The sequence below is a fragment of the Jaculus jaculus genome, chromosome 1 (assembly GCF_020740685.1).
Source record: "Jaculus jaculus isolate mJacJac1 chromosome 1, mJacJac1.mat.Y.cur, whole genome shotgun sequence".
Taxonomy (NCBI): Eukaryota; Metazoa; Chordata; class Mammalia; order Rodentia; family Dipodidae; genus Jaculus; species Jaculus jaculus.
In genome coordinates this window covers 87166761-87194060 of record NC_059102.1, presented here as the reverse complement: position 1 = coordinate 87194060, position 27300 = coordinate 87166761, and the positions used below count along the sequence as shown (strand labels likewise).

The 27300-nt window shown below is 42.0% G+C and overlaps 1 protein-coding gene across 1 annotated transcript; it reads left to right on the top strand.

Moving 5' to 3' along the window:
• Nucleotides 1-2959: 2959 nt before the first annotated feature.
• On the top strand, nucleotides 2960-21263 carry Saxo1 (stabilizer of axonemal microtubules 1). Its single transcript, XM_012948747.2, has 3 exons — nucleotides 2960-3132; nucleotides 12377-12579; nucleotides 20266-21263. The coding sequence occupies exons 1-3, from the start codon at nucleotides 3083-3085 to the stop codon at nucleotides 21261-21263; spliced, it is 1251 nt and encodes a 416-aa protein (XP_012804201.2). The 5' UTR covers nucleotides 2960-3082.
• Nucleotides 21264-27300: the final 6037 nt, after the last annotated feature.

Here is a 27300-nt window from a genome sequence, read left to right as displayed (position 1 = left end):
CAGAGGATGCATCTTGTCTGGATAGCCACTATGTATTGTTCAGGGTCCACTGTTGATAATATTATTAATGACTTTTCCCCCAGTAGACCGGTCCACTGTTGATAATATTATTAATGACTTTTCCCCCAGTAGACTTCATTGTACTTTCCAGCACTACAACAACTGGCCAACAGGGATGAGGCTTCCATCTCAGTCCCAGCTTGATTTCTCAGTGTCCTGCACCTGAAGCATGTGGTGCCTTCAGCAGTATGGTCTTACTATCTAGTTCTGGTGGACAAACAGGAACATTGGAAGTCTTGCTTTTCCAAAGTGGTTTTACCATTGTATGGTTTAAAAATTTTTTTAAATTAATTAATTAATTATTTTCATTGTATGTTTTGTGTGTGTGTGTGTGTGTGTGTGTGCTCACGTGAGAGAGAGAGAGAGAGACAAAGAGAGAGAGAGGGAGAGGGAGAGGGGGGGGATTATAATATAGCCCAGGCAAGCCTCAAATTTGAGATCCTCCTGTCTCAGCCTCCTGAGTGCAGGGTACATGGGGAACACCACTTTTATGATTTATCTACAACATTAATTTCCTGGTCTTATTTCCAGTGGAAACATAGGTAGGAAAGATGTTGTAGACAGTTTTTTTTTTTTTTTTTTTTTTTCTTTTTCGAGGTAGGGTCTCACTCTGGTCCAGGCTGACCTGGAACTATGTAGTCTCAGGGTGGCCTCGAACTCATGCTGATCCTCCTACCTCTGCCTCCTAAGTGCTGGGATTAAAGGCTTGAACCACCACGCCCGGCTCCACACCACTTTTATATCCTTATCAACAATGACTGAGAGATCCTGGTGTTTTGTGTAACAGTTACCTTCTTGTTGCAGAGACAAAAATACCTGACCAGAGCAGATTATGAAAGGAAAGGGTTTAGTTTTGCTTATAGTTTTGAGGGGAAGGCTTGGCAAGAGCCAACAGCTAGGTATCACATCTCCAAGTCAACAGGAAGGAAGCAGGGACAGCAGGCTCTGTGTGGCAAGTGAGGCTGAGTTATAACACCTCAAGGTCTTACCTCCAGTGACCCAACCCCTCCATCAAGGTTCTACCTCCTAAAAGGCTCCACCAGCTGGGGGTTAATTATGAGGCTTAATTACAAACACATGAGACTATGGGAGACATTGTACGTTCATACCACCATATCCTACGCCCTCACTAGTAAAGAATTGCTATATATGAAGCAGTGATGAATTTCTGGTCTCTTCCTTCTCTTTTAGTCCTCCTCTACCATGTCCTGCCATGTGTGTTTTAATTTTTGTAATCAAAATGTAAAAATAGGGCTGGAGAGATGGCTTAGTGGTTAAGTGCTTGCCTGTGAAGCCTAAGGACCCCAGTTCGAGGCTCGGTTCCCCAGGTCCCACGTTAGCCAGATGCACAAGGGGGCGCACGCATCTGGAGTTCGTTTGCAGAGGCTGGAAGCCCTGGCGCGCCCATTTTCTCTCTCTCCCTCTATCTGTCTTTCTCTCTGTGTCTGTCACTCTCAAATAAATAAATAAAAAATGAACAAAAAAATTTTTTTTAAATGTAAAAATAGAGTGGGGTGATGTACACCTGTAATCTCAGCACTTGAGAGGCTCAGGCAGAAGGATTGTGAATTTAAGGCTATTGAGGGTTACATAACAAGATCCTATCTCAAAAATGAAATTCCTTAGGATAACTAAATTGGAAATCAGTAACATAGAATTTGTGTTGGTATGTTGGTGCCTGATAACTGGAGGTGGCTTAACTGGCTTGTAAGGATTGTGTGTGTGTACAAAATTTTATATACTACTCATTTAGGTTTGGACAGCTTTAACAACTGGCCTTTCTCTGTTTGTAGGAATAAATGTTCATTTATTAACATGCAGGTAAAATGGGAAATGCTCACTATAAGTTATAACTTTATAATATTCTTTCTTTTTCTTTTTTTTTTTCGAGGTAGGGCCTCACTCTAGCCCAGGCTGATCTGGAATTCACTATGGAGTCTCAGGGTGGCCTCAAACTCATGGCAGTCCTCCTACCTCTGCCTCCCAAGTGCTGGGATTAAAGGCTGTGCCACCATGCCTGGCTACAATATTATTTCTTTATAATTTGCTCAGTTAGTTTCTGTATTCAGTCATTCATTCAATAGATGTTTACTGAATGCTTACTATACACCAGGCAGGATACTGGATAGTAAGGATGTAGCAGTGAAGTCAAGATAGAGAAAGGTCAACTTGACAAATGAGATAAGTAATCATCAAATTCAGAATGATGAAAGAGAAAGAGAGAGAAGGAGAGAGTGAATTTGTGTGTGTACTTTGCAGAAAGGAGGAGGGCAGTGGTGGTCTATATTTAGGCATAAAACAATCAGTCTAGGAACAGGTCTTTTTATGGGTATAGTAATGGATATGAGACATGAAAGGATGGATAAAGACTTTCAATGTGAAAATAGTTTCCCATAACTAGTAGTACTTGGTGGACTCAGAAGTGTGGTGGTTTGCTTGTGTGCAATGATGACATCCTGGATTGATGCAGGAACTAACCAACTAGAAAAAAATCTAGTGCACAGCCTTGGAGTCCCTGTTAGGCAACTATTAAGCCTTTTATTTGCTAAATTTTAGGAGGCCCTAGGAAAGGGAAATTGGGAAGGTTGGGGGACATAGCCATGTACCTGTTATGGTATGGAGATATCTGAGGTGTTTTCATGAGCAATTTGGCTGGCTGAACACTAGTCATGCTTTTGTGTAATTGTGTGACTCAAATATTTTAATTAAAGAATCGAAATAACAGACTATATTTTTAGTTCTGGTTATAGTAGAATAATGGGAAGGTTTAATTTTGGATTTTTAATGGCAGCAGTCATAATCTGGGTTAGACTGGGAAGAAATGGCATCATCAGACTGGATGTACTGCTCCTAAGAAAGTAACCAACCAAATTTTCCTTGTGTCTGTTTTAGGCGGCACCACTGTCCACATCTCTCTACAAAGATTTATGATAAAACAGAGAAACCATGTCTTCTCTCCGAGTACACAGAGAATTACCCTACCTATCACTCTTACCTACCCAGAGATTCATTCAAGCCCAGGATGGTGTACCAGAAAGGATCAGTACCAATGGAAGGCCTGACCACATCAAGGTGAGAGCAAGTAGTGTTAGTGTATAGTTACAGCACAAAAGCGTAATGTACAGCACTTATGTGTAATATCAAGGTAACTGTGTGCAATACTGATGCACTCATGTACAGTACCCATATGCAATATTCATATCTTAATGTTAATGTACAATACCTCTGAAACAGACTCTTGCATTTGTTAACTTGCTTGGTTGTTCCCAAACTCCCTTTTAAGGAGAAAGGATTCTTGCTTATTGATGTGGGGGTCAGGATGCTAAATTTGTGTACCTAATAAAGGGTAGGAGGTTAAGTAACATGTTAAAAAGAGAAAGAGAGAAAGGAAAAGAGTTTTGGTTTTTTTAGGTTCCTGGGTAGCTTGGGCAATGGCAGTGGTGAAAGAGAATAATAAAGAAAGGGTATTTCTGAAATTAGGCTGTGAAGTTTTAATTTTTTAAAAATTAATTAGGAACTTTGTTGTATGGACAAATCACGTATTCTATTATCCTATTATATTACCTCCTCCCACCCCATTCCATGGAGAGGGCCCGCTGCAATGATATTAGTATTCACCATGGGGTTATGGGTTATGAATGGAAAGATGTGAATTTTGAATTAGAGTCCCTTCCAATCTTTAAGAACTATGTAAAAAGAGGATGGTTCCTTTCAAATTACTCTTGATGTACTCTAGTTGGTTTCCAAACTAAGATTGTTTGGTGTGAGGGCTCTGCAGAGGCTGAGCTGCCTTTGTCAGTGTTATGCTGGTCTCTGCTGTCAAGGCTGAGGGTTCCATGTGTCACAAGACTCTAGTGCATCTTCTGTTGACAGCTTGGTCAGTGACCTCCAGGGGATGATGTCTGACTAATGATAGAGGATGGAACATCTTTTAGTGTAATTGGCCAGAGATCTAGATCATATCTCTGGTCTGCAGGGGAGAGCTAGATGACTGGTTTTTCTCTGCCTTCCTGTTCTATACTCTCAAAGTGCAGAGCTCCTGGGCAGGGTTCCAGGGTTCCTGGAGCTAATAGTGCACATTAACTATTCCTACACAGAACAGGCTTGGAGAACCTGCGGAATTTCTTGTATACAGCCCATTCTTTCCTTCATAATTTCTTATTTTGCTGTTTTGGTAAAGACACCAGATGTCACAACAACTTTCCCTGAAGGTAGGACTAGAAACACCCTCTTTTGAGATTTTGATTTGGAGGTGGTTCATATTCTATACAGGCTGCTCTGTTCTAGATCCACATGGAAGCCATTTCTGGGTTAGGGACAGGGAACTTCAAAGTTGGAGAAATGAAGAGAAGGGGTTTGCTAAGAAACAGTATCCCCAAGGCTCTAAGGATTGTGTCAAAAGCTGTGGGTTATTCCTGAGAATGGCTTTCTCTTTAGACAGCTCTATGAAGAGTCCTAGACACACATGTAAGAGACATGCAGTTGGTAGAAAAAGGTAGGAAGGCTGGGTGTGGTGGCGCATGCCTTTAATCCCAGCACTTGGGAGGCAGAGGTAGGAGGATGGCTGTGAGTTTGAGACTGCATAGTGAATTCTAGGTCAGCCTGGGCTAGAGTGAGACCTTACCTTGAAAAACAAAAACAAAAACAAAAACAAAAACAAACAACAACAACAACAACAACAAAAAGTAGGAGGAATGTTGAGGGATGACTTGCAAACACAATTCTCATCTCTTTGGTGTGACTGTTCTCATCTCTTTGCACCCAGTTTGAAGGAAATCATGAGTACCTTGTGAGACATAAAGTATTCATTTCAGATATTGTTATGATAGCAGTATATTTTTCTGTCCTGTAAGAATAGAAGAGGGTGCTTTGAGGGGTGGTTGCTGGGGATTGCTTTTTGTTGTCCAAAGCTCTGGAGAACAATGACATTTTCACCCTGGGGCAGGATCTCTGCCCCATAGTCCAGTTAGGAGGCTCCTCCTCCATCTTCCTGATGTGGCTTTGCAAAACAAAAACTTAACCTTTGCCCTGAACTAAATTATCCTTGCCTGTGTCACTTACAACAATAAACATATCACTCAGAAGGCCCCTCTGCCTTTGCCAAAGCCAGTGTAACAGTAAATATGATTTATATAAAGATGTGGCTAAAGGGGACGCATATAGTTACTGAAAGAATTTCCCAAACAAGCTATTAATGATCAGAAGGGCTTTTAAGCAGGAAACAAGGTTCAGAACCCAGGTTACCTATAGGGAGGAAGAAAAGCAGACATGAGTCACCATTAATCTTTATTTCTTACCTTAGAATGAGAAGCCAGGAGCTAAAGAGCCGTGGACACCCCTTCTCAGTCCTGCACCTCAGTTTCATTGTTTCCCAACCCTACGCCTGCCACACTGGTTTTCATAGATTAAGGATGACATTAAGCCACTGCCAGGAAATGCAGAGAGGCTGCCACCCTAGGCACTCCACCAGAGGTTTTTTGGGGCTGAAGTGTGTCATTCCTGTGTCTGTATAGCTCCTGAGTCTGTAGAGATTGTTCTTTCTCCTCCCAGGACCCTTGTTACCACACCCTTTCCCCTATCTAAAGGTTGACTCTGTTTCTGAGGCAGGCTAGGACTCCCTCCCACCTGCTGCATGAAGAAGTCACGTGGTCCAAGGCTTGGCTGGGTTTGGTGATTAAGTCCAGACACAAAGCACACCTGGTTTCTGGAAAGGTTATCATCGCAGCATGAGGCCTGGTCACAGCTGCAGAGGTCTCTAACTGACGACCGTAAATCCTGGGGATTAGAGCAGGTGTCATAAGGGGAATGCTGGAGACTTCCAGCCCTTCTTACTGCAGAACCATTTCTTGCAGCCCTGGGTAATTCTTCTGCAGAGCATTGGTCTTTGGTTCAAATAGATCTGAGGTCAATTTATGAATAAGTGGTTTGAACTTCAAGCCTCATTTCCCCTTAGGCATGTCACTATGTGAAACCCTTGAGCCTCTACTTGTTGCATTATTTCTGTTAGCTAAACCAGCCCCTAAACATGAGTGATATGAATAACCTTTGAAGAAACAGTTGAATCTTCAGCAATGTTAGATCTTTATTCTGAAAGAGAATGGGGATAGGGTGGGATGGTAAGAAGCTGATAGAATTAAGTTCAACTCCATGGATTTGGCTGAAAGGCTCAGGACCAGGAGTTGGTAGCATAGACTCTTTTTTGTTGATAGATTCCTGATGCATTAGGAAGAGTGAGGGAGGGAAGAGATAAAAGGAAAAGGACATTTGGTATCCTGTTCCAAAGCCAAGAAGGATGTAAGATAGTTCACAAGGGGTTAGAGACTTTCCTGGCCCTTTGAGATGTATATATATATATTTTTTCAAATGCATATTTGACTCTGCTTTGCAGTTCTAAAGCACAGAAGATTTACTATTTTGGTAGATAAGGCCTGAGAACTGATGAAGAGAGCAGATAAGGGTCTCTGCACTGGACTTGCCTTGGCAGTTTCAGAGCTTTGGAAGGGTCTTTGGTCATTGATTAAGCTGCTCAACATTTTTGGCTATTATCTCATTAAGTATTCTCTTCTGTTGCTCTGTTTGTTTCTTTTCCGTACTCCTTTTTTCTTCTCTTTATCCTTCAGATTGAATTGCTTCTATTAATCTATCTTCAAGTTTACTGAGTTTTCTTCCTTTATCTCAATTCTAAGCTTGCAGTATTTTTTCAGATATTGTATTTTTACTTTTATTTACTTTTTTTTTTTTTTTTTGAGATTGGGTCTTGTTCTAGCCCAGGCTGACATGGAATTCACTATGGAGTCTCAGGGTGGCCTTGAACTAATGGTGATTCACCTCCTACCTCCGCCTCCCAAGTGCTGGGATTAAAGGCATGCACCACCAAGCCTAGTTATTTATTTATTTTTGAAGTGAGGTCTCATTCTGTAGCCCAGGCTGGCCTTTAACTTGAGATAAAATTCTTGTCTTAGATATTCATGCTGGGATTATAGGAGTGTACCATCAGATCTGACTTTCCTTTCGAATTTGGTTTTTATGTAGTTTTCATTTGTCATGTGTGATTTCCTATCTTTTAATTCATTATGACCTTGTTTTGCCCTTTCTCATCAAACATAGTGAAGATCCTTGGTCACTAAGTCCAGCATCTGGGTTTGCATGGAGTACATGGGTCATATCTTTCTGTATGCATGTTGAATCAGTTTGGGCTGGTTCTGGATATTATTGTAAATGTTGTATTTTGAGACTTTGGGTTGTTCCTAGTTTGCATTCCTCTGAAGAGCATTTCTGAATGTTTATCAGGCAGGTGACTTGATGGGGCTCAAAATGCAAATTACATGTCTTGAGAGGCAACTCCAATTTCAGCTCATTTACCCTTAATAAGGTTGCTTGAAGTCTTCTCAGGCAGATGAGGTCAAGCAGAGATTTTAGGCCCAGCCATATAGATTCTTGACTTCCTATTTTTAGCCCTGTCTAAGATTTTATCTTTTTTAGCACCTGTGATTTCCTAACTACTGCCCATTTGGTCCTCCAGTTACTTGGTCAAGAAAGGGAATAAAGAAACATTTGGCCTTCAGATGCCTGGTCTGGCATAGACTACAAGCTATGACACATAAGCAGCTCATGGAAACTCAAGCAGTGAGGACTCAGCCAGTGCCATTCCTTCTCCCTCCTGCTGGCCCCTCCAGAATCTAATTTGGGTTACTCTTTAGTGCCTTCAGGTAACTTTAAGATGTTTCTTCCAGATGTTATATGAAGTAGTAGTAGCTGCTAGCTTCTGCCTCAGTAGGATTTGAGGAGTCGAGAGGACTGTGTAACTTGAATTCTGGATGGAATATAATGGAATCCATTGATTCCAGTGAAGACAAGAGGGATGTATGTCCCATCAGGGTTGAGCTCTGTGGTTCAGCTCTGGGACAGGCTCTCCAACTTGGATGACATCATAGCTTCCTTAGAAGGTACATTCTGACATGGGAAAGTTTGGAAATCATGTATAATAACAAATAAGCAATACATCAATGGACAAAGGGCAAAACCCTCTAGAGAAAGATTGTTAAGAGGGGATGAATCATAAGGAGTAGGATGACAGAGGTGAAGGAAGGGAATATTTAAAAAGGGAAAGTGAGGACACAGTAAGATATGGATGCAAAGCAGTGATGCATTCTCAAAGTTACATGGGAGCTGGAGGCCTTGGTGGGTATAAGTAGAATCAGATTTGGTGGAGGTGGGTCTATGGACCGTTTATCTATCTGTGGACAACTCTTTCTAGAGAAAAGACAAGGAGAGGCCCCAGAAAGTATGCATCCAAGTGAGGATTGTGTCAGATTTTATTTTATTTTTCTCTTTTAAAGATGGGCAAGACTGGAGCTGGTTAAATATTGGCATGAAAGAAGACAGTACAGGAAAAAAGTGAAGCCACAGGCTAGGAGATGGTCCACAGATGAGGTTTCCAAGAGAGAGGGAGGGGTTCAGGGTAAGGGTAAAGATTTGCTTTGCCAAGAGGAGGAACTCCTTTGAAAATAGATTATACTTCATTATGATTGATTCCTTGGACACTACAACAAGCTCTGAACTTTGCATAAAATTAAAAACAACTTAAAAAAAGTGTTACATGGCTCCTTGGCCATGGTGCAAATCTCCACTTCCCGCTCCCAGGCTCTTGACTCTAGTTAGCTGTTGTGCCATTTCCTCTTTCCTTTGGTCAGATTCTTGTTCAACGCCTTTCTTCAGCTTCACCAAATGATTTGAAGTTGACTTGTTATAACTTCCCCAGCAGGGCCACTTGAGCCTGTACTTAACTCTGAGTTTAACTCTTGGCCTTCCATACTGTATAACTTTTATAGCTACTTACCAAAAAGAAACATAGGCCTCTGGCCATTTTGTTTTCTTTGTTCATAGTTACAGTGAGCACAGACATTAGAAAATGTACCACATGAAGAGAGGGAGAGCTAGTGTTCTTTAGGAAAAGAAAAAAAAAAAAAAGAAAACTACCAAGTTTTAGCAATTTCTGGGAAGAATAAAAAGCTTCTTGTGCATGAACTTAAAGGCTATAAGATTATGTGTGATTAGGGACATGCAGTTATGTAGTGGTTAATGATAGGGCTCAGTGAATGTTCTCAACATAAAACCTAATGAGGAAACACATAAATTCTGATTAAATTAACTCTTAAGCCATGGTAACTCTCTTTGGGTAGGGTAAAAATGTATTCAACTTTAAATTTATTTATTTTTTTCTTTATCCAGAAGTTGATAACTTCTCCCTCCATGATCAGTTACCTTATCTTTTATTACCTGCTCAGTAAATTCAATGATATATGCACATTTATAAAGGGACTCAAATTTTTTCATTGACAACTTCCATAATTATAGGCAATAAATCATGATAATTCCCTGCCCCCCACTTCCCCCTGCAACTCCACTCTCCATCATATCTCCTCCCCCTCTTAATCAGTCTTTTATTTTGATATCATCATATTTTCCTCCTATTATGATGGTCTTGTGTAGGTAGTGCCAGGCACTGTGAGGTCATGGGTATCCAGGCCATTTTGTGTCTGGAAGAGTGCATTGTAAGGAGTCCTATCCTTCCTTTGGCTCTTACATTCTTTCTGCCACCTTTTTTTTGGGGGAGGGGGGTAGGGTCGGTCTCTAGCCCAGGCTAACCTGGAATTCATTGTGTAGTCTCATGGTGGCCTTGAACTCACTGAGATCCTCCTACCTCTGCCTCCCAAGTGCTGGGATTACACCTGGCTTTGCCAACCCTTCTACAATGGACCCCGAGCCTTGGAAGGTGTGATAGAGATGCTGCAATGCTGAGTATTCCTCTGTCACTTCTTCTCAGCACGATGGTACCTTTTGGAAACTCAAATTTTGTTCTCTAGGAGCTCCAGCTAGCAATTTTATTCCCTATATATGGTGAGCACCTTTTTTTTTTCAAGGTAAGGACTCTTGCTCAGGCTGACCTGGATTTTACTATTTAGTCTCTGGGTGGCCTCAAACTCATGGTGATCCTCCTACCTCTGCCTCTAGAGTGCTGCTGGGATTAAAGCTGCGCACCACCATGCCTGGCTTATTTTTGTCATTGCGAAACCAACTTCACCTTAGCCCATGAAGTGTATGTTTGTGAGCATTCACTTACTCTTTTCCCAGGGGACAGCAGGAGACAGAGGCATTAAGCCTGCTTCAGAAGTCAGAGTCGGGAGGCCCCTGAAGGCGGGGTTCTGTGGCATCTGGAGAGGAGGTCAGGTTCTTTGGCACTTGTCGTGCTCTGTGGCAGGCTGGCTTAGTGTAGAAGCCCAAGAATCTGGCGTTGTTCCTCAGCATTGGCCTTTGGTATCTTCTGATATCCCTGGGACGTGCAGAGGGCCCACATCTGGGTTCGCTATCACTGAACACAGGTTTTGAGGGCTGTACTCAGTTTTAGGTTGCCTCGAAACCCCACCCCACCCCTTCTGGGAACAGAGAATGTACAGCTTCTCTTGGGTATGTTCCCTTTATAAAATAAACTTTTAGCAGAAAGTTAACCTTCAGGTTAACTGGATTTCAGGTGAGGCTTTTCAGGCATTTCTATTCGTCTCTGCAGCCTAAGGCTTTACCTTAGTAGCTTTTTGACACTCTTGGTTTAGTATTGGATATTCTTCACCCTTGTGAAGTCCTGGGTCACTGACAGAGGAGCTGGCCCTTGTCTTCTTGTTTAGCCCATCCCCTTCTCAATAAGTACCACACGCATAGTCACAGGCCCAGGTCACTCAGTTTCCCTTTGCTGTTTGCCCAGAGTGAGTCCCTTGAGAAGGCTACCCAGGCTACAGACCTTGTGCCTGCCACTAAGATATATTTTAAGACCTGCCCAGAGGGGGTTATGTGAGCGCAACTGGAGCATCTTCCATTTCCCTCTTGGAGCCCTAGAGAGACTAATTCTCCTGCTTCCTCACTCCTCCCATCCCACCAAACATGTTCAAGACCTGGTTTGGGTTTATTGACAGCCCTGTGTATAATTCATGCAAGACAGGTTACAGTAGAGTGTGTTACCTCTGCTAGTGAAGCATGCCTCAGTCATGCTGTTCCAGATTTTGGCAGGGAACTAGGTTTTATTGGTGTTTGGCCTAATGTTTTCCTGTCCGGAAATCTTCTCTTTCCCTTGACAGGGTTGTTCTAGCAAGCACCACCAGAGAAAATCTTTTCTCCTTGCCCAGTTTGGACAAATAGGTTCCAGGCCAGCAAGTCTGTTGTGTAAAGCAGAAGCCCTTGTGGGAATGGTTAGCATGCAGAAGTGGGTAGCCCAGCCTGACTCAGCTGGGTGTGACCAGGGTGGCTCCTGGTAATTGTAAGATTGTACCTGGACTGCTTTCTGTTCAGTAGAAAAGCATTCTGTTTTCCATCCCAATATTTTCATACTCTCTTAAATAATGGGACATTGATAGCAGTAGACAAATTAAAAAAATACTTAGGGTCCCTGATTATTGCATTTTATTCCTCTTCTGGACTTTCTGTAAGGTTATAGAAAAGGAGAAGAGATTAGAAGAATCTCAGGAACACAGAGAAGAATGGGAGTGTGAGAAGAAGTTAGCTTGATAGGAAGGGTCTGAACAGAAGGGGAACAGGAGAGGGCCTCTTCCCAGGCGACCTTGTATGTGGAGCTCACTGTGGGTGGAGGGATGGAGGTGAGGGTGAAGGATGGGAGGGGAGGGAGGGGAGTATGTAAGGCAGAGGACAGGTCTGGGACAGCTTCTAAATCACACTAGATGATTGAGGTTTACCTGGGAGATATTTTAAGCAGGTGAGCAAACTGATTTGACTTTCACTTAGTTTATTCTGGCCCTGATGTGGCAATGGAAGCAGAGCAGTAGGGGAGAGGGAGGCTGTCTCATGCCCAAGTGAAAAAGCGTTGGGAAGCCGGCACTCAGGGGCAGAGGTAGAAGGATCACCTTGAGCTCAAGGCCACCCTGAGACTACATAGTGAATTTTAGGTCAGCCTGGGCTAGAGGGAAACCCTATCTTGGGGGGGCAGTGGTGGTAAGAAAAAGAAAAATTGTTGGGATTATAAACCAAGGGATACGAGGAGGTAGAAAACCTGTGGTGTGGAGAGGCTGCATATGGTGAGTAACAGATATGGGAGTTGTGAGGGGAGGGTCCAGGATGGCATTCAGGTATCTAACTTGGGCAAGAAAGAAATGATGCCTTTCTGCAAAATGAAAGGAAAGAGAAATAAAGAAATAAAGCTGTTGGGGATAGAGTAAAAAACAACTTCTTAACAAATAGTAGAGTGTCTGGAACATAAAACAGCCTTCTTCCAAGCTAGAGCCCCAGTAACATGTGCTTATTTTCTTTCCAGGAGAGATTTTGCACTTCACAAAATTGTACCAGTGAAACTCCACCAGCCTGAACAATTTGTTCCAAGCCAGGAGACTATGGATTTGCTCACAACATACAAACAAGATTATAACCCCTACCCTGTTTGTCAAGTTGGCCCCATCAAACCTCGAGACAGTAAATATCTGTGTGGTAACAAGATGGAATGCTTGCCTACTTATAAAGGTGAGAGGATGATGGAGGAAAGGACAAACTGAATCTATAGGCTAAACAAGGAAGTGTGCTCGCTATGCACAATATCTTGAGCAAAGGTCAACAAACCACTTCCTAATGGCCAAATGCAACTAGCAGCCTGCTTTTGTACAGCTGGAGAGCTCAGAATGTTTTTTAAGTGACTGAGAAAACATCAAAATATGATTACTTTAGGACTTGTGAATGCTATCTCAAGTTCAGTGTTCATATATGTTCCTCTTATGAAACACAACCCTATTCATTCATTTATGCATTACCCATTACTATGTTAGGCTACAGTGGTAAAAAGATGAGCCATCATAGCAGAGACCCTATGGTGTGCAGGACCTAAAAATATGTAATATGTGGACCTTATTAGAAAATATTTGTTGATAATTGCCTGAACTTACTGTTTGAATCCTATAAATAGGCCATTTCAAATGTAAGCTGATTAAGATTCTAATCACTTGATGGGTTGTTTCACTTATCCACTTAAAAGAATATTGAAGTGGCTGGAAAGATTGCTCAGTGGTTAAAGGCACTTGGTTGCAAAGTTTGTCAGCCTGGATTCTGTTCCCAAGGTACCCACATAAAACCTGATGCATAAAGTATTGTGAGCATCTAGCATTACTTTGTAGTGACAAGGGGCCCTAGCATATACACACACACACACACATTGCATACATGTGTAAATCAATAAATATTGAAATGTACCATACATACAGAAAAGTGAATGCATCATAGCTATACAGATCAATAAATTCTGACTAGACACAGTCATATAAGTAGAACCTAACCAAAAACTACCACATAGGGCTGGAGAGATGGCTTAGCGGTTAAGCTCTTGCCCGTGAAGCCTAAGGACCCTGGTTCGAGGCTTGATTCTCCAGGACCCACATTAGCCAGATGCACAAGGGGGCGCACACATCTGGAGTTCGTTTGCAGTGGCTGGAGGCCTTGGCATGCCCATTCTTTCTCTCTCTTTCTCTTCCTCTCTCTGTCTGTTGCTGCCAAATAAATAAATAAAAATAAACATAAAAACTCTTTTTTTAAAAAAAACTACCACATAGCTATTACACAACCAGAATGTAACAATTGTGTGGATGTTTTGATGTTGTTGTGTTGGGGATGGTACCCAAACCTCACAAATGCAAAGAAAGTGTTTTGCCATTCAGATACATTTTCTGACCTATTATGGTAACTTTTAACATCTTAAATTAGCTTTGCCACTTTCAAACTTTATATAAGTTGGATTTATTTATTTATTTTTTCAAAATAAATATATCCTTAATTGACACATAATAATTACGCCTGTTTCTAGGGCATGGTGTGATATTTTGATAAATGTATCCCTTGTCTTTTCTGCCACAAGATATGGGGCAATGTGATTCCTTCTGTTTCTTCAGCTAGTGGCTGAAATGACAAGCTCCCAGAGGCCTTCCCAGACCTCCCCCATCCATATCACAGTGGACATGCTAATGTCTAACTTCATTGTGTTCTCTACTCTTGTACTTACCATTTGTCCCCTTGGACAGATTGTAAGCACTACAGGGGCAGAACTCTTTTATGTCATTTGCCCCTCACAACTGACCCCAGGCAGGTGCTTTATATAAAGGAGTCATGTCAGTACAACCAGGTGTGCGGTGGGCTTGTACTTGCTGCTGTAGGTGTGCTCAGCTCTCCTTTCACCCAGTGTTTGCAGGAAGACAGAAATAGAGATACCGCAGACCCTGAGAAAGTAGAATGGGTGAGTGCAGTTGGAGTAAGAACTGATTTTCAAGCAGGGAAGGCAGGAAGGGACTCTGATAGAGCAGCCAACCACAAACTCTTTTTTTCCTCTGTAAGGTCCTTGATTTATAGATCTTGGTGTGGATAGTCTCTTCAGAGGAACTGCCTACCAAATTCAGTTTCCTCTTGCCCACCAGGCCTTAGGTGCAATGAAAGGTGGGGGAATGAAAAATGCTCCTTGCTTGCCTTGAAGGAGTGGGGGTTAGCAAGAACAGAATAAGTCCTGTGATGTTACTCAAAGAAAAGCCCTTCCTCCTACCCCTCAGCAAGCTGCTCACTCCCAGTGAAGTCCTCATGCCTTACAATGCTCCGATTCTGACTTTCCACCCTCCTTTTGTCCATGCAGTTCTAGCTCAACTGCTTTAAAAAAAAATAAAAACTTTCTACTCCTGCATTTTATTTAAACTTTGGATACCTGCCAATTGTTTTCCCATGTAAGTAGAATTGATAATCAAGCCTCCACAGGTCTGCTCAGGCCAGGCATGTATAGATGACAGTGACCCCCACTTTTGGTAGGTATAAATTTGAATTTGGATTTAACAGTTTTCCTATGAACTTGATATTTATTTATTTATTTGTGCAGCATATGTGTGTGGTGTTGGGGTGTGTGTGTATGTGTGTGCACAGATGCGCATGCCCCATGTGCATGCATGCAAGGTCTGAGAGGTCCTTCTGTAATGCCGATCCTGCTTGTCTGTGTATTTCTTTTCCTGAGAAACAGCATCTCTCCTTCCACCTGGAGCTGCTGTATGTCATCTCTGTCCCTGTGAACAGATGTGTGTGTGGCCATGATCAGATTTTCACTTAGGTTCTAGGGAGTTGAACTTGCTGGTCTCTGGCTGGAGAGGTCCTCATACTTTCAGCAGCAAGCACTCTTAATTGCTGAGCCATCTCCCCCAGCCCAGAATTCAGTTTTTTTTTTTTTTTCAAGGGAGGGGTTCACTCTAGTCTAGGCTGACCTGGAATTCACTCTGTATTCTCAGGATGGCCTTGAACTCATGGCGATCATCCTACCTCTGCCTCCCGAGTGCTGGGATTAAAGGTGTGCACCACCACGCCTGGCTTCGAATTCAGTTTTTAAAACAAGTGGATATCTAGTTGACTCCAAAGTGCTAGTATGTAGCCTACATATTTTAATACATATTTTATTTATTTATTTGAGGGAGAGAGAAAGAGGGAGAGAGAGGGTAAGGGCCTTTAGCCACTGCAAACTCCAGATACATGTGCCACCTAGTGCATCTGGTTTATGTGGGTAGTGGGGAATTCAACTTGGGTGCTTAGGCTTTGTGGGCAAATGCTTTAACTGCTAAGCCATTTCTCCAGCCCCTTAATGTTTTTTTTTTAAAGTAATACTGTCATATTTCATTTGTGCTGATATCAGAACAAACTTGACACTGAGTCATTTATAAATGATAGCAACTTACTGCTCACAGTTATGGAGGCTGGGAAGTCCATGTTAGAGGCATAGGTAGGTCTGGCGTCTGATGAGAGGGAGCCTGATTTCTGCTTTCAAGAGGGCATCTTATGAAAGGTGAAAGGAAGTGAAGGGCCCAAGTGAGTCCAGCACTTTTGATGAGGACACGAGGATAATGCCCTTATGACTTAATAATTTTGCTGAAGACCCCACCTCTCAATGCCACTTCAGTGGAGATTAAATTCCAACACATGAATTTGAAGGGGGCATAGCAAATAGATTTGGAGTGGTTTATTTGGCCCATTACTCCCCTGTGATTATGGTTTCCAGACTGAGCCGAAAATGTCTAGTATCTATTCCCACCATTTGTCCTGGGGAATGGAATAGCAAATGAAGGAACCAATAATGGTTCTGAACAGTTGTTTACAGGACTCTAGATGAAGTGTGTGGTATACCCAAATCCTCACCCTGCCTCTTACCCTACAGGTCCTGACAGGAGCAGAAGTAATACCTAGGGAGAGCTCATGATATTCACCCTGTTAGCTCAGTCCTGAACCACTTTCTGCATGTAGGAGTGGTCCTGCCCTGGCTTTCTCTCTCTTTGGGTGTGTGTGAGAGTTTCCCTTTGTGAATATTTGCTGCTCCAGTAGGTCTTTCCCCTAGCAATCTTCACATTTTCTGGCCACACATTAATTCTCTTTCTAAAGGGGAAAGTAGGGAAAGAGGCTAAAGTCCAGCAGAAGTAAATATGTGCATTTCAATGAGTTCCATCTATATTTTGTCTATCTGTTCTGTTTAGTTCAGTAAAAAAAGCGTTCAAACTTTTCCTTTTCTATTCATGGCCAGTGCCTTTACTGGGGTCCAGAAAACTACTAATAAAATGTGCTTCAGCAGCATTTGGTTGTAATTTGTGACATTTTCAAAACACTGCAATTGAAAAGATTGAGAGTGTAATTACTTGATGCTCAGCTTCGGGCTTAGCTGTTTTTTTAAAGGACACATTATTGAATGGGATCCCTTTTAAAGAGGTTCTTGCCAATTACCCACATGACACTCTGGCCCTGAAGGGCTTTACTGGTGTGTGAATAGTTTGTTATGTGGAATTCTGAGGTTTTTCAGGGCCTTGTGGAGGTTTTTTTTTTTGTAATAAAATGCTAGGTGGAGGAAATCAGGAGGCTGAATAATAATGTGGTTTCAACTATATTGTTGGGTATCAGAAGTCACGTGAAACAGCTCTGAACTTAGGGTTTTGTTTTCTTAACACTTCATCCATCACAGAAGAGGCCCAGATAATCTCTGTCCTACCTGCCCTTAAATATCTTGAGACAGTACCTAGGTCTCTACAGGTAGATACCCTGAAATGGAAGCAGTCTGAAGTGTGGGGTGGAACATGTGGTTTGTATTCAGCAGGATGGTTCCCTCTAAGGCCCTCTAATGCTTTCAAGATGCTGATAGAGCCATTAATGGCTCTTGGAGAAAGATTAGATTTTCAATTAAAATGAAGCCAATTTTGAATAAATAGTTGGTAGTATCACTGGCCTAAAATAAACTTTAGAGTGTGCCTGGGGGAGGGCATGCCATGAGTTTTGGAATGGTAGAAACTTGGCAAATTTTCTCCCCCAAAAGTGATGATAAAACTTGACAAAATGTTAAAAAATCATCTATTGCATGACTCTGGAGATCAACCAAAGTCATATGAAAAACTGAGAGCATTTACTCAAGAAACATGATTGAACCTTGGTTATGAACAGTAGACATATGTGGGATTTTATCCTGGAGTTGCTTCTGCCATCTCCCTCTCCTCCCCTAGTTTCCCCATTTGTGTGGCTGTCCTGCCCAAGCAGGCTAGACTGAGAAAACAAAACACCAATGTTGCTGCTGTAGAGGTCTGACTTGTTTCTGAAGAGGATGCATACTCAGGAGTTTTGGTGAAACAGTAGTAATCTAATGAACAAAATTATACAAGACAACTTCTGCAACCAGTCTGAGGCTTACAGTACTAATTGTGATAAAGTAACAGATAAGCAAACAAACTGGAAATTTAATAGGAGTCCAGAGAATGAGACATACACAGTGGCTTGATAAGCTCCTATATATCCTGGTATGTGGGCTAAAGGATTGTGAACATAGGGAAGGCTGTGTGCAGTCTATAGAGATAGGAGAGGGGCTTTTAAAAAATCTGCTTAACCACCCTGGCTGAATGTAAGGTCTTATGCTTATGCAGGGGAGACATGAGAAATTTCAGCAGATTAGAAAAGAAAATGCAGATTTGTAAACTGATCTTTGGGTTCTCTAATCCCTACACATAGATCCATTTTTATTGGTTTAAGTATAACTCCTAATCAGTCACTGACTAAAGACTAACTACACAGGATGAACCTTAAGCAGCCAAGCTTAAAATTGGAAACAACAAAAATGAGCAAAAAGTGTCAGTGACCACATACTGGAGAGGATATGATTATAGAATTAGTGCAAGGGTTTCATTAAGTACAAGCAACAATAAGAACTTCCAATGGAGGGGTTAGACTCAGGGTTGCTGTAGCATATTATCTAAGGCATGTGTCTTTAACAAAAAATGAGACATCATCAGGAGGGAAGTATAGAATCAGAGGGCTCACTGGGCTCACCTGGCTTATTTTAGGCCTTGAACATAATGGGGCAACATGGGCCTTGGTTGTCAGCCAGATATTATAAAAAGCAAGACATCAATGTAGAGGTGGTTAAATTATAATATTTACTGTTATCAACTGGACTTTCAGTCTCGGAGTGCCCTGCAGGTCTGACTGGTAAAGCTGTTTGGGAAGCTGCTTGATGACAGTGCCTGTTCCTAGAGAGTTATGCTGGCTATCTCTGTGCAGAGTTCTTCCGTGCAGACTTCCTTTCTTCTACACACCCACAGCAGAAGTTCTATTGAGATGCACATATACTACATATAGATGGACAATATTTTCATTTATAAATATCCTTTAGTTCTCTTTCCCTTATAGCTCTTTCCTGATTATTATTATTTTCTTTTTAGTTTTTTTTTTGTGGTAGTCTCGTTCTGGCCCAGTCTGACCTGGAATTCACTATGTTGTCTCAGGGTAGCCTCAATTTATAGTGATCTTCCTACCTCTGCCTCCCGAGTGTTGGGATTAAAGGTGTACAGCACCGCACCCAGCTCTGATTAATTTTTTAAAACTGTATCTTGAAGTGTAGTATCCTGCTATGATTTGGGTTGTTACAAAGTGTGGATCTGGGGCTGGAGAGATGGCTTAGCGGTTAAGCGCTTGCCTGTGAAGCCTAAGGACCCCAGTTCGAGGCTCGATTCCCCAGGACCCATGTTAGCCAGATGCATAAGGGGATGCACACATCTGGAGTTCGTTTGCAGTGGCTGGAGGCTCTGGCGTGCCCATTCTCTCTTTATCTGTCTCTTTCTCTCCCTCTCTCTCTGTCGCTCTCAAAAAAATAAATAAAAATGAACAAAAAATATTTTAAAAAGTGTGAATTAGTTGTATGGTTTTATTTTAGCTCAATTCAGTGGCCATGTGACTTTTTGGCAAACTTCTTAGTTTCTCTGAACCTTTCTTTTGGAAATCTGTAAAATGCAGATGATAATAGTCACAACAAAGGGTTATTGTGAAAACGTAAGATCATGTATAGAAAATCTTGAGCATGAATGGATGGCAATAGTGTTGTTAAGATTGGGAGTGGGTGGAGTAGGTCAGACGGTGGACTCTGAATCTGTATTTGAATCCATGCTTTTTTTTTTTTTTTTTTCACTTGAAGCTGGGTCATCTGAGGTTAATTCCCTAATCTATCTGTGATTCTGTTTCTATACCTATAAAAGTATTTTGTTATTGCACAGTTCATTGGTGGTTTATGAAAATTAAAACAATGAACATGTAAAGCACCAAGTGCACATGCTACCTGTTATAAAGCAGTTCTATACAAGTGACAACAGTTAGAATCCTCTCTATAGGAGATCCTATACTCATATTCTCTTTGAGCAGCATATGTAATTTATATGGATTAGATATGAGGATTCTAGGGACACAATGGGTGTTATAGTGCAGATGACTAGAGGGACCTGGCTGGTGGATGGATCATGAATGGTAGGCTGTGAACTCTTGTCTCATTACACATATTCATCTTTCCATGCACTCTATGGGTTACAGAAGGCCACCTTCTCCACACAGGACAGGAGCTGTGTATGAATGAGCTGTTCCCATACTCAGGAATGTATTCCATACACCCACTCCAACTAAAAAATCTCTAAATGTGTACAGAATTGTGGAGTGTTAGGAAAAATCCTGTAAATTGGTCTCTTCTGCCACCAAGTAGCATAAAGTTGCAGCAGCAAGCTCTCCTTGGATCTGCTTTGTTCTTTTGTTAGGCGGGAGATCTCCTCTTTGGAAACTGGCTTATATGGCCCTTTAAAATACATGTAAGTTGGGAGACCTGTTTTATTATTGACTAAGTTTCTGCTTTAATTTCAGCTGATTATTTACCTTGGAAACAACGCAAACGAGAGCCCATTCGCCCAGCACGCAACTATCAGCCAGCACCTACCAGGTTTGATAACAGAACCACTCACCAGGATGACTACTCCGTAAAGGGCCAAGTGACTACTGTGAGCTGTAAGCCCCCAGCCATCCCAAAGCTTTATGATGTCCCCTTGGAGGATCTGACTAACTACAAGATGAACTATGTGGCCCACCCTGTGGAGAAGCGCTTTGTGCATGAGGCAGAGAAGTTTAGACCCTGTGAAATACCCTTTGAGAGCCTCACTACCCACAAAGAGTCCTACAGGGGCCTGCTAGGAGAGCCTTCCAAGAGCTTGAAACCTCCAGCCAAGGGCCCTGGGCTAGACACACCTTTCTCGAACACCACTGAGTTTAGAGATAAGTATCAAGCTTGGCCGACACCTCAGGTGTTCTCCAAATCTCCCATCACCTATGTGCCTCCTGAAGACAAGATGGATCTTCTGACAACTGTGAAAGCCCATTATACATACCCTAAGGGAGCCCCTGCTCAGTCCTGCCGGCCAGTGCCCCTAATTAAGAAGAGTGGCCACTTTGAGTGCTCCACCACCACCAAGGATGACTACAAGCAGTGGACCAGCATGCTTACCAAGCCCATCAGACCAATTCCCCAGCTGAATATTCCTGCTGAGCCTTTGGACTTCCGGACCACTACTCAGATCAATTATGTACCACACCCCCTCATCAGCACTAAAAGCTTCAAGCCCCCTTTTGCTGGGCCTCGAGAAAACATCCCTGTGGATGGCCAGACCACCTACTCCATCAGCTTTACTCCCAAGGAAATGGACAGGTGCCCAGCTTCATATCTGGAGCCCCCTGGCTATGTCTTTGAGGAAGTAGATGATTTTGGGCACAGGTTTTATAGGCCGGCTTCTCAGACAGGTTCTCGGCAGAACAGAAGTCTTTCCATGGGTGATGCTGAAAACCCTAATCTGAAGGAGCTGGCTGTGTGAACCTGACTGTGAAAATTATTATTAGAAATTTCACAATACTTTTAAAAGCAAATGATTGACAATTATCATTGGACAAAAAAATGAATTTCCAAAAACAAAACAAAAAATCTCAAAATAAAAAACTAACTTGCTCACCAGTTCCAGAATGTTTGAATAAAATGAGAATCACTTGACTCTAAGAAATATGTAACCGCTTGCTGATTAACTCCCCTAAATCCTTCCCCTACTCCCCCAATTCTATCAGGTCTTGTGCTTATGGAATCAAAGTTGGTCTCTGTGAGAATTTCTCTCATCTAGATATATTGTATTAACTGTTATATGAATCGACATTAACCCTGGCCAGATTTGAAGTGCTGAGGAATAAATTTTAGTTTTTGGGGATTGAATCTATATGCTTGTGTGTTCACTTTTATGTACTGTCCACAGAGACATCAGTCTACATGGGACCTTTGGGAGATTTCATACTCAGTTCCCTATTGCATTGCAATACCAGGGAAGGTCCCCAGGACCTGCCCTGGAGTTTTACTTAAGTTTCTCTGCGACCAGGGCTGCTGCACAGGGCATCCTTCGACTTCTTTCCTGTGTAACATGACAGCAAGAATAATTGTATTTTCTGGTGGGGTGTGATTCTCTTCAGCTGTGGGTGAGGAAGGGTGAGAAGAAGGTCCTATGGGCTCTGGTTCTAGGAAGAGAAGGAGAAGAAAGGGACCCTTGGCAATCAGGCAGTCGAGAGCTGGCCTCAGGGCTATGCGCAGAAGCCATGAGGTCTCCTAATCCTCAGAGCCTGGAAGAGATTACCCAAGAATATGTAGAATTCTGGGAAAACTGGACTTGCTTGTCTTAAAATGACAGTTGTGACCTTATCTTAGTCTGAAATAGTGATGAAACAGGTCTTGCCCTAGAGATTTCTTCCTGGGCCTCAAGTTTTACCAAATTTGATTCTAAGTTCAAGTAACTTAGACTTCTTGTATTGGATAGAATTGAGGAAAGGTATTTTGTTTGAGGATATCATTGCTGGAGAGCTAGATGGACATATGGATCTGGACATGCCTCATACCATATAGAGGGACACAGAGACACTTGAACACTTAACTCTCTTTGGAGTTCCTAGAATCCATAAATATATTCATGATCCTAGGAAACCTGGAAACATGGTGGAGGAGGAGAAATTTTAGCTCCAATCTAGAGACTTGGGCTTAGACAACAAGGAACCTGTATCTTCCTTAGGTCTCAGTTGGTTCATGGCTCTCATCTGACAGGCCTAGGTTATACTAGAAGTCCCTACTCTTGGTACCTTTCCCATGAGCTTAGCTTGTATCATTGTGTTTGTATTTGCATAATTTAAACTTCCCATTGGTCTGGTATCTACCCTCATAGGGTATAGAGGCTCAGAGCACTTAGCATGTCCACACAGAGGAATCTAAGCCTTCTGACCTCAGATGTGATTTACACAATATAGTCATCTCTCTTCATCTGTGTCTTAGAACTCCACTGACCACATCTAATCACATATCTGAGATTATTGGATTCTTTTAAATTAACAGAGAACAGGAAGAGGTATTGCTACATGGTTTGGGTCTAGAATTCCAAAGCTCATGTGTTGAAGACTTGGATGGCAATGAAGTACTGTTAAGAGGTCTTAGAGAGAAAACTGGTCATGTTAACTTCACCAATGTTTTAATCTATTGATGGATTCATAGCTAAATATGCTATATGGAAGTGGAAACTTTAGAGGGTAGGGTCTAGTTGGAGGAACTAGGTCACTAGGATTGTGCTTTTTTTTTTTTTGTCTCCTGTCACACACTTCCAACCTTGATGGTCAGTCTCATCACAGGTTGTGTAACAATGAGATGAAACCTCTGAAACTGTGAGCCCAAATGTATCTCTCCTCATTTCAAAAAGTTGCTTTTCCTTTGTGTATTTTGTTACAGCTGATATAGATAGGTTTTATTTTTGCTGAATGACAAATTCAACAATCTCTAGGCCTCAGCTCGACTCCACTGTCCCTGCTGATTACTTTTCCAGAAAGAAAAATTTTAGGTTTTTATGTTTCAGCTAATACTTTTCTCCACATTCTTAAAGAATGTGCATGTATAGCTACCTACTGATGCATTAATTTTTGACACAGTTTGCTTTGGTAGATTAGGAGTTTCAAGGCTCTTCCTACCCTGTTCTCAGTGTATCTATGTGTGTATTTGGTAGCATCAAGGCTAATAAGCTTTTGTGATGACTGCTGGGAAGGAAAGAAGTTGAGGATGGAATTGAGTTTGCTGGTGAAGAGGCACTGAGTGCTTTTGTGAGCACTGCCTTTGTGAGACTTGGAGGAATATGAGCTGGTCCATTTCATAGCCCCTTACGTCGCACAGGATGGGATGGGATTCACAAGCTATTCTTACTTTTCCTGCTTCTCTTGGCTGTAAGGAACCAATTATCCCCTTCTTAGACAACCTGTTTTGCTTTGGAATTAAAGTATCAATGCTACTAAGGATGTAAATACAAGCAAAAATTCAGGCAATGTACAAAGAAGGCCACAGTAGGGGGACATAATACTATGCAAGCATGCATGGTCTATGGTCTGTGGAGTTCAGCAGACCCAGGTTTGCATCCTGGCCCTTGTTACCCCACTAGCTATGAGACTTGGTCAAATTCTTTAATTGACAACAATGTAGCTAATAACAATAACAGCCTCATGATTTTGTTATTTGAATTGAACCATAGAATACATGTAGATCACTTAGCCGTGGCCCACAGTTAGTGCCTACTCAACCAGGTAGGTATGATGCTTCCTGAGTTCTAGCTGATAGAATCTACTGATAATTCCTTTGGTCTGTTTGTAGATGTGCAGGTCAAAATATCAGCTCATATTTTTATTTTGTATATTTTCAAAATTGACTTTTCCACAGTTTATTTTTTTAGTTGATATGGGTTGGAATTGCTGTCTTCCCTGGAAATATGGTTTTAGGAAATGACTGGCTGATGGACAAGAACAGCTGCGCAGATGAAATGTTGGCTGTCCTCCTTGTTTGGTCAGAGAAACTGCTTCTTGATCAGTTCTGTGTATTGGATAGCCCTGTTAAGTTAAGAAAAAGTCCTGCTATTAAACCATATCCACACTGTGAATGCACACTACTTTAATACTTGATACATTCTTTTCAAATCCCAGCAATGATGGCTTTAAACACATTGTATTTTTGATCAAAAGTGTGCATATGTTCATATTTTGTTGTATATTTTTCACTTGTGAGGATGAACTGAAAGCTCAGTTACTTACCATAGAAGCTTTAGGTATGCTAAAAAATAAAATATTAGAGCCCAAAGACAGGGTAAGAAGTAAAAAGTTTTATGGTTTACAGGAACCCTCTAGTATAGAATCCAGTAGGTTAAAAAAATTACTTGTTGAGAGGAAGAGGGAAAGAGACTATGTTACATTTTGTGCATCTGGCTTTATGTGGGTACTGGAGAATTGAACCTGGGCCATCAGGCTTTACCACCTTGCCTTTAACCACTGACCCATTTCTCCAGCCCCTTCAGTAGGCTTTTGGGGGTGATGCTTGCAGGAGGAGAACAGAGATAGAACTCTTAAAACTGAAAGATGCCATACTCAGTTGTGTCAGAGGAATGCAGTATCTGAGACTGGTTATAGATAGTGAGCTTTGTTGATGTGGAAACACTGGGCTGGTTGGAAGTGGTCTCCTGGCCAGGGTATGATGGTCACAAATGTGCTGGGTATGAAGTCCCTGTAGGGAGGGAGGCACTATCTTACTCTTGTCAAAGCCAGGTCTTTACCTGATGAGTGGTTAGGGCAGAGTTTAGCTCTTGGGTTACATTGCATGGGACACCCTGTATGAGTAAAGATCCTGGCATTTCACCTTCAGGTTTTTGGGATCAAGAAATTGCCCTTCAGGCTGGAGAAATGGCTTAGTGTTTAAGGCACTTGCCTGAAAAGCCAAATGACCTAGGTTTGATTCCCCCAGACCCACGTAAGCCAGATGCACAAGGTGGCTTATGCGTCTGGAGTTCATTTGCAGTGGCTGGAGGCCCTGGCATGCCCATTCTTTCTCTCCTTGCATATTTCTCTCTCTCTCTTTTTCTGCCTCTCTCTCTCAAATAAGTAAATAAAATATTTTTTAAAAGGAAATTCCCCTTCACCATTGTAGATGAGGTGGTAGAAAGAATGTAAGAGCCAAAGGAAGGGAGGAGTGCTTACAATGCTATCTTCTAGACACATAAAGTGGCCTTGATATTCATGACCTCACAGTGGCAGGCACTACATACATAAGAACTGCATAATAGGAGGAAACAAATGATGACATTAAAATAGGAGAGAGACTACTTAGAAAGAAGAAGAGATTCAATGGAGGGATGATTTGGGAAGGGAAAAGGGAAGATGGTGGTAAGGGATTATGATCATGGTATATTGTTATATTTATAGGAGTTGTCAATAAAAAAGTTTAAAGAATCAGTAGCTGGGTGTGGTGGTGCACATCTTTAATCCAATCTCAGCACTCAGGAGGCAGAGGTAGGAGGATCACTGTGAGTACAAGGCCAGCCTGATATTACAGAATAAGTTCTAGTCAGCTTGGGCTAGAGTAAGACTCTACCTCAAAATACAAAACAAAACAAAACAAACAAAACAGAAACAACAAAAATCAGGTTGGAGAGGTGAGTGCCTTTGTACCTGTTGAACCAATGGAAACTGGGGTACTCAGGCTTGGGAGGTGAGTGCATTTATACCCATTAGCCAACTCTCAAGCCCATTGTGTAGTTTCCTTAAGACTCAAAGTTTAACTTCCTTGTGTCCAGCACTGATGGAAGGATGGGTAATAATGTTCCACTGTTGGCGACTCCCTTGTGCAAAGCACTATTTGCATCCTGCCCTTTGTGGTACCTGGTATTTTTTTTTCTTTTCTTGGGGTATGTGTGTATGTATGTGTGTGTCAGGGGGTAGTATATATGGCATGTGTGTAATGTGTGCATGTGTGTGCATGCAGATGCAAATGAACTATGTGCACACATGTGCAGACAAGAGGAGCATGCCAGGCGTCCTCTATCTCCCACTTCATTTCCCTGAGACACGCTCTCACTGGACCTGGTCATTTGTTTCAGCTAGACTGATTGACCAGGGAGCTCCAGTGATTCTGCTGTCTTTGCTTGCCTTAGAGCTGGGGCTATAGATTTGAGCAACCATGCTTGGCTTATTATGTGGGTGTCAGGTCCTCATGCTTGAGCAGCAAGTCTCTTTTTCTATTTTTATTTATTTATTTTTTTATTGACAACTTCCATAACTATAACAATATTCCATGGTAATTTCCTTTCCCCTTTGAGACTCCATTCAAGTGCTCTTACCCCAGCCTGGAACTTGGAATTTCAGATAGGTAAGTTCCTGCCGGGTTCTGCCTGATCCCGCTCAGCTCCCACTGCCCTGCTGTATGTGTGCTGTCTGCTGTGGCTTCTTCTGTACTTGTCACTCATGATTCCACCACTGGAAGTTGCTTGTCCATTGAAAACCCTTTCTTTCTCTTCTCTTTCTTTTTCTATAATTAACTGTTCCTTTACCATCTTTTTTTTTGTTTATTTGTATTTATTTTTGGTTTTTTTGAGGTAGGGTTTCACTCTAGTCCAGGCTGATCTGGGATTTACTATGGAGTCTCAGGCTGGCTTTGAACTCACGGCTATCCTCCTACCTCGACTTCCCAAGTACTGTGAGTAAAGGCATGCGCCACCACACCGGGATGTTTATTTGTTTTTGAGGTAGGGTCTCGCTCTAGTCTAGGCTGACCTGGAATTCACTCTGTAGTGCCAGGCTGGCCTTGAACTCATAGTGATCCTCTTCCTCTGTCCCCTGAGTGCTGGGATTAAAGGTGTGCTCCATTATGCTCCACTCCCTTTGCTATCTTTATTTTTTATTTTTAAAAATATATTTATTTATTTATTTGACAGAGAAAGAGGGAGAGAGAGAGAGAGGGAATGGGTACACCATGGCCTCCAGTCACTGCTAATGAACTGCAGGCCTGTGCACCCCTTGTGCATCTGGCTA

What these genes read in the sequence shown, in the direction of transcription:
- Saxo1 (XM_012948747.2), top strand. Translation starts at nt 3,083, where the DNA reads ATGGTGTACCAGAAAGGATCAGTACCAATGGAAGGCCTGACCACATCA. An exon ending in GAAGGCCTGACCACATCAAG is followed by an intron (nt 3,133 to 12,376) that starts GTGAGAGCAAGT and finishes TTTTCTTTCCAG; the next exon opens with GAGAGATTTTGCACTTCACA. An exon ending in ATGCTTGCCTACTTATAAAG is followed by an intron (nt 12,580 to 20,265) that starts GTGAGAGGATGA and finishes CTTTAATTTCAG; the next exon opens with CTGATTATTTACCTTGGAAA.